Consider the following 13,767-nt stretch of genomic DNA (forward strand, 5'->3'; position numbering starts at 1 on the left):
AAAAAAACTCTTGTGGTTCCAAAAGCGGAAGCAGCAAAAGTTATTTTACTGGCTTCCATTTTGGGTCATGGAGTCTATACAAAATGGTTGTGAATCATGGGAACCTTTTAGTTCCTAAAAAAAGTACTAGCAAATAAGTGTTTTTGGTCATTTCTTTTTCTTTCCTGTTTCAGCACAAAGCGGCACCCATGAAACATTTTTCCACATTTGGTCGTAAACGTGTGAGAGGAAGTGTAGCTTGGTGGTGACAATCAACAGACTGGCGTGTGCTTTCAATGTTTTCTCTCTTTTATTGGAGACGGAAGGCAAAGACACACATTTCACTTCAGTTTTCTCACAGACAACCCCCCACCCTCCCTCTGCCCACCACTCGCTATCTACAAAGTTCCTGTTCCTTCTCAAAAGCAAGAGCTACATCCATCGTATGTGTTAGAAACAGTTATTAAAAAATATAGAAATAAAAATGTACAACATACACTTGATATATATAATATAATTTTTGCTCTTATTTTTTTTTTACAGCGGTAAAAATACGAAGCGTAAAAAATGGGCCTAATTCATTACAAGGAGTCTTTTTTTTTTTTTGTCGGAATTTGTCAACTTAAATACACAACAGAGATAGAGAGGATGCGTTCAGGCACTTGTAAATTGGCTCTGAAAGGACACACAAACACCGGAAGCAAAAAAATCCCCAAAACCCACAAACACACTTTCCAATCTGATTGTCTTTCTCGCTGATAGTCGACACCGCTGAAGCGCAGGAATCAACTGGATGTAACGCCATCTTCATTTTGTCCCCACAGACACAGTGGATGCAGGATCAGGAGACGGGGAACGGGATGTGGTGTAAACACACACACATACACGCACTTGTCAAGGACATACACAAAGTGGGGCACAGGACAGGATGCGTGAGACGGACGCGACCACAGAAGGAAAAAGGACATCCTCAGGCATTCTGGATTTTGACTACAGTAAGTGACATTTCCTTGGCACAACAATCACATTGGGAGGTTTGTTTCCCGGACTTCAGCTGTTTATTCGGAAAAAAACACCCTTGTCCTTTTCGAAACGGGATGCTATAAATATCTCGCCTTTTTAGAAAAAAAAATCAGTCACAGATCAAACAGTTTTCAGTACTTTGACTTTATTAAACCAATCTGGTGTTAAATCGAATGAGTGAAATATTTGTTTTAGGGCCTAGCATAACGCAAAGCTAGCATCGCTTAGCTGGGTTTTTTTAAATTCAGATTAGGATCGGTAGGTAATTAAGGGCTTAATTGTTGACTTTGCTGTGAAATGTCCTGTTCTTAAAAGTAACGAAGAGTGAGATCAACCGTGCGTGCAGTAGCTTTTATTCTCAGGGCATTCAATCAATCGCAACTGGACTGTTCGGTTTGTCTTAGAAGACCTTTCGCCTCTGGATGAGAAGCGAAACGTCTTTTAAGACAAACCGAAAGGTACAGTTGTGATCGATTGAATTCAATGACCTGGATGAATGAGAACATCTATAGAAAATAGTCTGTATTTTTAGGCACAGAAAACCAAGCAAAAATGATTTAAGCATTGCACAACAAAAGGATGGTTCTCTGGTGACTGTTGGGCCGTCCGGACCTCCAAAAGCGTGAAAATTCAGTTTGTTTGGATTCCTGTTAGCTGCTCCACTGGTATGACCGCTGGCTTTGCACACAGGAGCCGATTGTACGTCGCAGGTAAGTCTTACTGAGAGCTTGTATTTAACGGGAGAGTTCAAACCGAGTTTATGCGGCCGATTGCTTTTAGATGTAACCGCGCTTGGTATGAATTCCATGACGTAAATCTTCATTTGGGGCGTCTCACGCTCTGGGTGGTTAAGGCAAGACCGGCAGCGCTGCTAACAGTGACACAAACTGGTGGAAAGGAATTCAAAGAATGGCAAGAGTTCCAGATTTTGGTGATTTGAGGCACCGATTGGAATAGTCGCCGGAAAAGAGCATGGAGGCACCGTCTCGTTTGTTAGTGACTGAACCACAAACCAGCATCTTTTCTCTGTTGTTAAATAAATAGATTTGAAAAGTAACATTTTTGGGATGTTTGATTAGGAGGACTCATACGTGAACTTCACTCCACTCATCCATTCACCCACGCATGCAGAGGTGTAGTGTCTTCATTGAAAGTGTGACATGATACTAAAATAGGAACATAAAGACTAGAACCAGGAGAAAATAATTCAAGTTCTTTGATACCAAGTCAGTGTACAAAGTATAAAGTACCTGCATATGTGATACATATAGGTCGGCTATAAAACAAATGAAAAAAAGGCCCCCTGAGTGCTCTCTCTTGTCTCGCCAAAAACGGAGCACTGAAATTGCCACGTAGAAAGACGAGAGATCCGTCTGCCATTAGGGGGAGCTTATCTTCCCAGGCCGTGCTTAGAAAATGCACAGACCGTTTTTTTTTTTACATTTTTTGGCTTATCGGCAGAGAGAGCTGCAGTCCCTCCGTTTTTGTCCTCCTCAAGTCCTTGACTGTGCTTGCGTTGGGTTATGGTTTTTCCATTTCCTCTGAAGGGTTTCTGAACCGGGAGGCTCAGCTCAGGGACTTGTGTCGGCCTCCGCAACAGCCGCAAGCCAGCCCCGCCCGATGGCAAGCGTGAAGGGGCGGGTAAAGGCAGAGGCAGGGAGCCACCAGGGATAAGCCCAGCAGGGCTAACCAGCGGGTGCCCAATCTGCCACCCTCACCCCCGTCACAGGAGCAGGGGTCCGAGTAGTCCCCTTCCGGGTCGGACATGCAGTGGTATAGCATGGTGTCTGCCAGCCACATGCAGCTGACCCGCTGGATGCAGCCCCGCACGGGGTCCGGAGCATCCTGGCACCGGCCCCTCCTGTTTTCGGAGATGTAAAAGCCTTCGCCGCAATGCTCGCACTGAGCACGCTCCAGTCCATCCTCCTTGCGTCCCTTCCCGCCATTGGTGGACGGAGAGGAGCTTGGCAGAAAGGAACGAGGCTGGGTGGAGACCACAGAGAAGCCTTGGCGATACGACCCGCCGTGGCTCTTACTGGGAAAGGGTCCTAAGGCTGGGTCAGAGTCTGAGGGCGACAGGGCTGGCGCCAGGGGATAGGTGTAGTCGTGCTTCTGCGTCTCCGTTTTGGCAAAATGGACATAGAATTCAGAATCTTCCATTTGGATGAACTTGTCACGCACCGTGGCGTGTCGGTAGTCCTCGTAGCCTGTGAGCCAGGAGCGATCTGATGGCCGCACGTGCAGTCGATCGGTGGCTCGCTCCCAGATACGCTCCCGTGGGTTGATGCGGACGATTTCCTCATCCTCTTGGAAGGTAACATGGGGTAGTCGAGACAGAGGCTGGAGGACAACAGAGTACAACGTTAACACAACTGGACAACAAACTGCTAGCGGAACTCTGGTTTAAAATGTAACTTAGATATTGGGTTTCACTATGTAAAGCGCTTTGAGTCACTAGAGAAAAGCGCTATATAAATATAATTCACTTCACTTCACTCTCCAACATGACCATACAGACCTGGTCCAATAAGTAGTGGTCTGAAAGCCGATAGGTGTCATGGAGGTTGTGACGATATCCCAGCATGCACCTGTGTCTCTGCGGAAGAGGAGAAGACTCGAGCGGCTGCAGGCAGCTCTCCAGCTTCTGGGAGGAGTTCGATGAGCTGTCGGTGGCGTTCTAGGGACGACAAAAAAAATACAGGATGCTTCTCAGAGCCGCGTTGTCATAGGACACAACAAACGGTCACTAGGAGGGGACACCTCTCTTGGACAAACAAAAACAGGAAACACTGGCTCCACTCTGATTGGAGAAAAACAGGAAAGGAGAGCTTTGTTTTTCAAATGTTTGCTTCCTGAATTGGAGTGGGTGCAAAGTTGAGCCGCATCTGCCCTCGAACTTTAAGGACCGAAGAAACCATCGTGTCTAAAATCACTTGGGGAAATTCCACCGTATCGAGCGTGTTTCTGGACAAAATGGTTACCATGGCTATACAGTCAAAGGGATTAGGGAGTTTTTAGAATCCTTTACAGTCTCTGGTACTGTTACACCTCTGTCCACACTGCTTTGTTCATCTGACAAAGCTTCTTTTCAGCCTGGTGGAGGAGCGACGGAGTCAGAGCAGTAGAAAAACACATCCGATTAAAGAGTAAAGCTTTTTAAAACAGCAAAAAACTGATTTACTTCACAAAGGCTTTGGCAAGGATTAGCATTTGCTAACACCACATTCTCTGAGAATTGATTTCATGCTAGAAGCTCTGGAGGAAATTCCCTAGGGCAGGGGCCCTCAACCAGCAGGTCATGACCTAATACTGAGTCAGTAGAGGCAAAAAAACATTCGGATGCAGTTGAACAATCACATACACCTTTTAAAAGAGGCATTGCATTGTTTTCCTCTCAAAATAATCAAATTGTGAATGAATATGCACTGCATTTGGGAAATGTGTTTATTTCATTTAATGAGAATATTTAATCACTGACGTCACCGCTAGGTTAAATTTGAGTGCGGATGCTGATCAAGAGGAGCTGAAAAACGACCAGTGAGTGTAGTTGGAAGGATAGAGGTGGGAAAAATTATTGATTCTCTCCAGTGTTTTAATGTGCCAAAAAAACAGCATAGGTCCAATACTGATTTTATTGTTCTTTGTGTAATTTCACTTGATCAAGCCTTTTCTAAGGGTCCACTCTACAAAATAATACAAGTCTGTGTGCTTTGTAATGATATCGTATCAGATCAATATCAGACAAAATTCAAGGCCCCAATATAAGTATCATATCAGAAGTTGTATCGGGACACACCTTTGTAAAAACAAGCTGCAACTGTCACTCACACACCAGGAAACCTGCTGAGTAATCAATTAGTACACTCCGGAAGGGATGTATATTGTTAGGATTTTATAAATACTGATACCAATATTGATAATCCTTATTGATACCGGTATTAATTGGTACCCTTATCAGTACTATATGTAACCTGTGTAAATAAAGATGTAAAAAATAAATAAAAAATGATTAGCACAAGAGGTTGTTAACCAACATCATGTAACCTCTCACAGCAGGGAAGTCTTTCGTCAACAGCTGTTTTTTTTAAGTCTTTAGGATGTCAACTATGTGTGCAGTGCAAGGTGCAATACAGTTATGTCATTATTTTGTAATTACCACACATAGTTTCTATTGATTACAATCACACTCAGTATATCCATCATCCATTTTCTAACATTTGTACTTACAATAATATTTAAAATAGTCATAATTAAGTAATAAATAAAGTAAATGCAGAGAACAAACATTTTACATGCTATATCAAATCTATAATTTAAATCAATACAAACAATTAGCATGGTAGGTGGGTGTGCATTGTGTATCAACAATATGTTATTTGTGTTTATGTTTGCACATGGACGTAATTGACAAACCGGAAGCCATATTGAGTGTTGATAGCTACTGATGTTTGTGTCTGTGTCGTGTATATTGTATAAATAAAAAGACCCAGTGATTATCATAATTATGTTTGACTGTTTTGAGTAGATTAATATAGGCGTGTGGATTACTGGATGGGTTAATGAAGCGTGGTAGCGTCAGTTAAGTAAAGCGTGTTCATTTTAAAGGGACTCTAACTCTTAAGCATGTGTGACTTTAAGGGACTTTTGAAGTGAAAATATTTTTTTTATAAACTTTAGTGTGGTGTTGCTTCCTTATTTATGATCATTCCAAGCTGATCATCATCTACCCATGTCTTTTTTGTTTGTAGCAGCAGCACTGAACTGAATGTGACAGCGTGTCTTAATAATAATAATAATAATAATAATAATAATAATGATAATACATTTTATTTGGTATAGCGCTTTTCTGAGCACTCAAAGACGCTTTACAGGATTAAAAAAAAAAAAATAAAAAAAAAATTTAAAATTACAATAATTACAATGGTCAGTTAGATTAAAAAAAATACAGATAGCAGTATTATCAGTTAAGAATCCTAACGGTCTTGCTGGACCGACCCAATTAGGAACCGGTACCAAAAACTAACAGTAATCGGTATATATCCCTCCACTCGTGTCAACAAAAACTCTAGACATACAAATTTTCATAATGAGAAATAGTAGTGGACCTTCTACATTTATCTGAACAGCGCCTTATGCGTTGACACGTTGACAAGTTAAATTCACTTTCCTTGTTTTTCTTGTACATTTACCACTGAAGCTTGTTGCACCTTGTGCGCACACGCCACCCGTATCCTGTCCCCTTTCCGCTTTAAGACTCTCAGGGCGCCACTCCAAGTAAAATCTTGGCCAGACACCACACACAGTCTGGCCACGGATCCCTCAGTCAGATCGATTTCAGACAGCCACACTGGAGGTCAGCCTTCGCTCTCATTATAGAGGGGCCTCGCAGTGTCCAGCTGATAGGCACATGTTTGTGGGTTTTGTTTGGTTTGGCAGGATTACATTTAGATGTCTTTGTAGGACCATTTGTTGACTTATTAAAGTAGGAAAATAAAGTAGCAGGTTGTGTCTGACTTACAACACTTCCAAAGTGTCCCTTGGCCGTCTAAGACTGGTGCACAGTCCTGTACATACACCGTCAAAAAGTGTTTCAAGTCCAGCTTTGGTTCTGGGAATGACGCCAAGATGTTTTTTCAAAACAAAACTTGGTTAATAGTTAGACATCAGAAGTAAACAAAAGCACGGAAACCAAGATTCAAGGTCAGGCCAGCTTTTCTCAGATTCAACATGGTTCATCCCGACATTTTCTGGAAACTTCTTGAAACCGCTTCTACTGTACGTATGTTATTGAGCAAGACTTTGAAGCCAAACACAACTTCACTGTAAAAACAAGCATGATTGAATATTTTTAATTGAGAGTGAGGCATGGCTTGGCGGCATACCGCTATTATAGTTAAAGGTGCCATATGTAATAATGTGGCCAGAAATGGTACTACAATCACGGTCACAATTTTGTAGTCCCCTCCTTCTCTCCCTGACTGAGGTTGCCAGATACGCAGTCAAATCCAGCTCAATCAAGTGGACTACTGCAAGGAATTTCTAACTTCCATTGCATTTTACTGTTGGTTGAGGTGCTGGGCCCATAATAGCTGAATAGACAAGCGTTTTGTCAATAAGAAATCTCTAACAAACACATTTTACACAGAACTTGGGCTATTTTCAGGAAGAAGTATGTCATGCCTGCAAACAATATCACAACAAATGGCAATCAGATGGTTATTGTCAGTACTATCAGAAAACAAAGACTAAAACAAACTACAACCAACGCCAGCAATGGTTGTACTGGTGAAAATAAGTAGAGCATGCTTAGCTGCCTAATGTACGCCCGAAACTAAAGAGGAGACATTTTACCAAGGTTTGCCTATAGGCTCCACAAATGAGGAATTATTTTACCATGTGATTTGGCTGTCTCCATACGTTTCACATTGCCATGAATTGATTAACGTGGACCCCGACTTAAACAAGTTGAAAAACTTATTCGGGTGTTACCATTTAGTGGTCAATTGTACGGAATATGTACTGTACTGTGCAATCTACTAATAAAAGTATCAATCAATCAATCAAAACAGCCGTGCTAATGCATATTGAGAACAAAATAGGCACTGACACTACCCATACCTACAAAGGTTTTATTTGTTGAAAATATATTTTGCCGTCCGTTCACATACACATGGAAATACAGGCTAACAGGCATATATTTCCCCCGTTAGCCTATATGTCGATGTGTCATTGACCAGGCTAGCATGTTAAGCAGTACACTAGGAGCGCCATCGCACCAAGCATTTGTTACTCAAACCTACTAACTTTGTTAGAAAAGATCATAGACTGTATTGGACAATATACCGTATCTTCCGCACTATAAGGCGCACCTAAAAACCTAACATTTTCTCAAAAGCTGACAGTGCGCCTTATAATCCGGTGCGCCTTATATATGGACCAATATTCATCCGGTGCGCCTTTATATATGGACCAATATTCAGCCACAACAGGTCTCGCAACTACGGTAAGCAGCCGCTGACTTCATTTTCCCCCGTAGGAGAACAAGCGCGCGGTGCATGCTGGGATATAGGACTGCGTCAGGTGTGCCGTTTTCATTTCCATTTGTGTGTTTATGTAAAGACCCCAAAATGGCTCCTATTGAGAGACATGATTTCAGGAAGGCAGGAATTTTCACTGAACTGCTAGACAACAGCAGCGACATTAATGACGTCTCAAAATAGTGCAAAGCAATAACAATATATCAATAACTCAACGTTGCTCAAACGTTAATGTCACACAACACAACACACAAAATAAATATGTAACGCTCAGTTTATTAAGTTATTCCTCATCCACGAATCCCTCGAATTCTTCTTCTTCAGTGTCCGAATTAAACATGCCACAAGAGGTCTCGCAACTACGGTAAGCAGCCGCCGATTTCATTTTCCCCCGTAGTTGAAGAAGCGTGCGGTGGATGCTGGGGTGTATGACGTTTTCTACGAGACGGAGCCGGCTCCGTCTCGTAGAAGACGTCATTAATGGAGTCCGTGTCGCTGCTGTTGTCTAGCAGTTCAGTGACAATTCCTGCCTTCATGAAATCATGTCTCTCAGCAGGAGCCATTTTGGGGTCTTTACATAAACAAAGAAACAGAAATTAAAAAGGCACGCCTGGCGCAGTCGTATATCCCAGCATGCACCGAGCGCTTCTTCTTCTACGGGGGAAAATGAAGTCGGCGGCTGCTTACCGTAGTTGCAAGACCTGTTGTGGCATGTTTAATTCAGACACTGAAGAAGAAGAATTCGAGGGATTCATGAATGAGGAATAACTTTAATAAAGTGAGCTTTACATGTTTATTTTGTGTGTTTGTTGTGTGACATTAACATTTGAGCAACGTTGAGTTATTGTTATATTGTTATTGCTTTGCACTATTTCGAGTGGTAATATATTGTGAGTGCACAAACGTTTGATTTACCGTAACAGTATCAGACTGTTTTGTACGTGTTTATTGAATCGAGGAATAGTTCCCCTCCACTATGTCATATAAATGTTGCACTACATGTTATACCTTGCTGTTGTTAAAAGATAAACGAAATACCATGTCAATGACTTTACCTCTGGGAAAATAATAAAACAGCTGTTTATTCATTTTGGGAGTGAACGGAGTTGTCAGAACGCTGGTTTGTAATCTATTAATAAAGCTCGACTGATCTATCTGACTGTTTTGTTGACATTCCCTTTAGTGCAGCTCCATCTAATGGATGCATAACGTAACCCCAGCCTCTACTGTAGCGTCTATTTTATGCACCGTATAATGCGGTGCGCCTTATATATGAACAAAGTTTTAAAATAGGCCATTCATTGAAGGTGCGCTTTATAATCCGGTGCGCCTTATAGTGCGGAAAATACGGTACTTTTACACATGAAATGTCCATTTCCATTTATTACAAGTAATAAGAAAACGTAGAAGCCTGATTTACCTCTCAAAGAGGAAATGAGAAAGTTTGGCTCCAGATGCAAAAATCTTCTCCGTCTTCCATCGTCTCCTTCTTTCAAAGGCATCCCGATACAAATCCTCATTTTGTTCCTGGCTTTATCTCGAATAAGTTGAGAATCGTAACGACGCCTTTTACATTTACTAAGGTCTGACATGTTTAGTGACTTTACCAGACGAAAAGGGTGGTGCATAACTGGCAACCTGGATGTGACACACTCACCGACTTTCTAATTGGTCAAACGGTAGAGGGCGGGACATCGATATTGAAAACAAGATTGTGGAGCTGTAAATCTAATTTTGAAATTAAAATATCCCGGCTAACCACTGTTATCAGTTAGAGGAACTCAAAAAGAACATGACTGATTAATGCCTTTTGACATATCAGGGCCATTTATGATGACTTGACATGAAATTATTACATATTTCTCCTTTAATACCAGTATAATTTAGAAAGAGATATATATTTGAGACAATACCGCTATACCAGTATATTTGGATGTGCCTTTCTTATGGCCGTTTGCGGTTCTCTGCACCTGGTGGGCGAAGCACAGGGCATTCTATTTCGCTCAACCCCGCCCCGTGCGTGTTTACGTAGGCTTCTGTGAAGCACAACGACTCAACACAAACTTTTATATATATATATATATATATATATTAGGGGTGGGCAAATTAATGCGTTAATTACGCGTTAACTCATCAATCTATTAACGTCGACAATTATTTTATCGCACATTTGCGTATGTTGTCTACATGCTTTTATTTCGTTAACACCTTTTCTTAACAAGATGGCATCTCCCGGATGTACTTCGGCGTGGAGGGGCTCTTGGTAAAGATAGAACATTTGGCAAAAATACCGGACAATTCTGCAAATTTCATAGCTGGCTTACAGTGTGGTCACTCCGGGATCACTTACGACCGCCAGACAATTCTGAATGTGGATAGATCGGGCCGTTTTGGACTGAATGACGCGTGCTTGCTAGACCGGCTAGCTAGCATGGGAATACTTTGCCGGCTACATCCAGCGGCCTGTGAAGCAGCGGAGTATATGTGTTGTCTGTCTATTTATGAATAATGCAGACGAGGAGTGTTGGCTGAGTTCTTAACGTTTGCTTTCAGAGCGTGCATATCACAACATACAAGATGCCGTCATGGCGACACAACCTATACCGGGCTACCGCGCATACTCGTCACTCCTGTTGCATGCTGGGTAGGGTAGTTCTTTTTTTCCCTGGCTCATAACATCACAAATAGTACCATGTATATGCGTTCAGTTTATCAAAGCACCAAGCAAACAATCGGAAAATTCCCATCATATCAATTCCTAGATATGGTCATAATTATTTTAAGTGCACTACGCAGAATAAACACAACATTATTAATATTGCTACTACGGATAATTTGATCAAAAATTCCCTAAAACAGCCCACTACCTATAATATAAGTTTTTTAAACATAAGATCCCTGATAAAAAAATGTTTCTGCTGTTACCTCAGAAAAAACCTGGTCAGATGTTATGATTGTGGCTCAGAGATTTGTATGTAGATTATATTTATTTTCCATAACAAACAGGATAATTTAAATACCCTGGCAGTGGCAATAAGCTTAAATGTTTGTATTTACATTTTTTGAGTTGATTTTCATAAAATATGCTATTTAACTGCTACTGTTTAACAAGGACTGATTTAAATTGTGTTTGCACAACAAATGTTTTGGCGCTTTTGTTCATGTGGGAGAATATTCCAATAAAGGTGCATTACACACTACTTTTGAATTCATTATTGGGCTTTGCGTATACAATGCAGTTAATCGCGATTAATCTGAGAAATAGTGGGATTAACTTCGATTAAAAATTTTAATCGTTGCCCTAATATATATATATATATATATATATATATATATATACTGTATATATACACACTGTGTATATACATACATATATATATGGTGGCTCCACTGCCGACTTTTTGACTCCTGAGTGATGCAACGCTTTGGCCAGCGACTGCATTTGGTTATTGGTGAATGACTGCAGTTTTATTTACACATGCACCAATTTGCTTGACAACCTATACAGTGGGGCAAAAACGTATTTAGTCAGCCACCGATTGTGCAAGTTCTCCCACTTAAAATGATGACAGAGGTCTGTAATTTTCATCATAGGTACACTTTAACTGTGAGAGACAGAATGTGAAAAAAAAATCCAGCAATTCACATTGTAGGAATTTTAAAGAATTTATTTGTAAATTATGGTGGAAAATAAGTATTTGGTCAACCATTGAAAGCTCTCACTGATGGAAGGAGGTTTTGTCTCAAAATCTCACAATACATGGCCCCATTCATTCTTTCATTAACACGGATCAATCGTCCTGTCCACTTAGCAGAAAAACAGCCCCAAAGCATGATGTTTCCACCCCCATGCTTCACAGTAGTTATGGTGTTCTTGGGACGCAACTCGGTATTTTTCTTCCTCCAAACACGACGAGTTGAGTTTATACCAAAAAGTTCTATTTTGGTTTCATCTGACCACATGACATTCTCCCAATCCTCTGCTGTATCATCCATGTATCTATTTTGGTATAAACTCAACTCGTCGTGTTTGGAGGAAGAAGAATACTGAGTTGCATCCCAAGAACACCATACCTACTGTGAAGAATGGGGGTGGAAACATCATGCTTTGGGGCTGTTTTTCTGCTAAGGGGACAGGACGATTGATCCGTGTTAAGGAAACACTGAATGGGGCCATGTATGGTGAGATTTTGAGCCAAAACCTCCTTCCATCAGTGAGAGCTTTGAATGGTTGACCAAATACTTATATTCCACCATAATTTACAAATAAATTCTTTAAAATTCTTACAATGTGAATTCCTGGATTTCTTTTCACATTCTGTCTCTCACAGTTGAAGTGTACCTATGATGAAAATTACAGGTCTCTGTCATCCTTTTAAGTGGGAGATCTTGCACAGTCGGTGGCTGACTAAATACTTTTTTTCCCCACTGTATCTCTCCTTGTAGCGACTTTATCAATAATCTCATGTGTTTGTGTTGTACAGTTCTGTTGGCGATTTAGCACAGCAGCTAGCGACAGCTCCTCTCTGCTGCTCTCACGTGTCAAATTTTTAGCAACTCCTCAGCGTGAAACTTTCTCTCCCCATAGCCTGTGCGAACTAACTGACAAAAGCGGCCGGGTGGCTGAACATTAGCTTTAAACTTTACGAGCCAGCGGCTTTTACCGCAGTGAGCAAGTAGAAGCTCTGTCTATCCCCGCGCAATCGTGAGGCTATAAACCTATTCGACTCGCTAGTAAGGAATTTCCGTAAAGCGACAAAAATTAGGAGGAACAAATATGATTACAAAGTCAAAAGACGTGGTGTGGTAATATTTCAACTTCAATTCAGATGGACAATATGAGCCCATCAACACGGACAAACAAGCATAAATGCCATGATGGCAACAAACAAAAAGACAACGTCCGACCTCGTTTTTCTAACTGTGAAAAAAATGCATTTTTAAATGTTCAATATTTATTTGTTAAATGTTTGCTTACAAAGAGAGTCCGTTTTAATTTTTGTTTATTTATTAGGATAAAGATATTTACCTTCCAATTACAGTAGAATTCTTAACAATTAAACAGTAATGAGAAATACAAGTTGATTTCCTTTTAAATAGTTACTTGCATTAATATTTATTATGATTACATTACATTATTAACACTTTATAGTTTTTATTGATAATTTCTTCAGTTTAAGAGCATGATGTACAAACCCCGTTTCCATAAGAGTTGGGAAATTGTGTTAGATGTAAATATAAACGGAATACAATGATTTGCAAATCCTTTTCAATCCATATTCAATTGAATGCACTACAAAGACAAGATATTTGATGTTCAAACTCATAAACTTAACTTTTTTTGTTGCAAATAATAATTAACTTAGAATTTTATGGCTGCAACATGTGCCAAAGTAGTTGGGAAAGGGCATGTTCACCACTGTGTTACATCACCTTTTCTTTTAACAACACTCAATAAACGTTTGGGAACTGAGAAAGCTAATTGTTGAATCTTTGAAAGTGGAATTCTTTCCCATTCTTGTTTTATGTAGAGCTTCAGTCGTTGAACAGTCCGGGGTCTCCACTGTTGTATTTTACGCTTTATAATGCGCCACACATTTTCGATGGGGGACAGGTCTGGACTGCATGCGGGCCAGGAAAGTACCCGCACTCTTTTACTACAAAGCCTCGCTGTTGTAACACGTGGCTTGGCATTGTCTTGCTGAAATAAGCAGGGGCGTCCATGATA

General features: G+C 40.7%; 1 protein-coding gene across 1 annotated transcript in view; it reads right to left on the bottom strand.

The window, feature by feature from the left end:
• Nucleotides 1–505: 505 nt before the first annotated feature.
• LOC133559488 (sprouty-related, EVH1 domain-containing protein 2-like) overlaps nucleotides 506–13,767 on the bottom strand; it is a 77,676-nt gene continuing 64,414 nt past the window's right edge. Inside the window, exons 5-6 of the mRNA XM_061911305.1 lie at nucleotides 3,521–3,679; nucleotides 506–3,342 (exon numbers count right to left, since the gene is read on the bottom strand). Coding sequence (XP_061767289.1) covers nucleotides 2,569–3,342; nucleotides 3,521–3,679 — 933 coding nt within the window. The 3' untranslated portion in view covers nucleotides 506–2,568. The remainder of the gene's footprint in view (nucleotides 3,343–3,520; nucleotides 3,680–13,767) is intronic.

Source organism: Nerophis ophidion, linkage group LG09 (assembly GCF_033978795.1).
Source record: "Nerophis ophidion isolate RoL-2023_Sa linkage group LG09, RoL_Noph_v1.0, whole genome shotgun sequence".
Classification (NCBI taxonomy): Eukaryota; Metazoa; Chordata; class Actinopteri; order Syngnathiformes; family Syngnathidae; genus Nerophis; species Nerophis ophidion.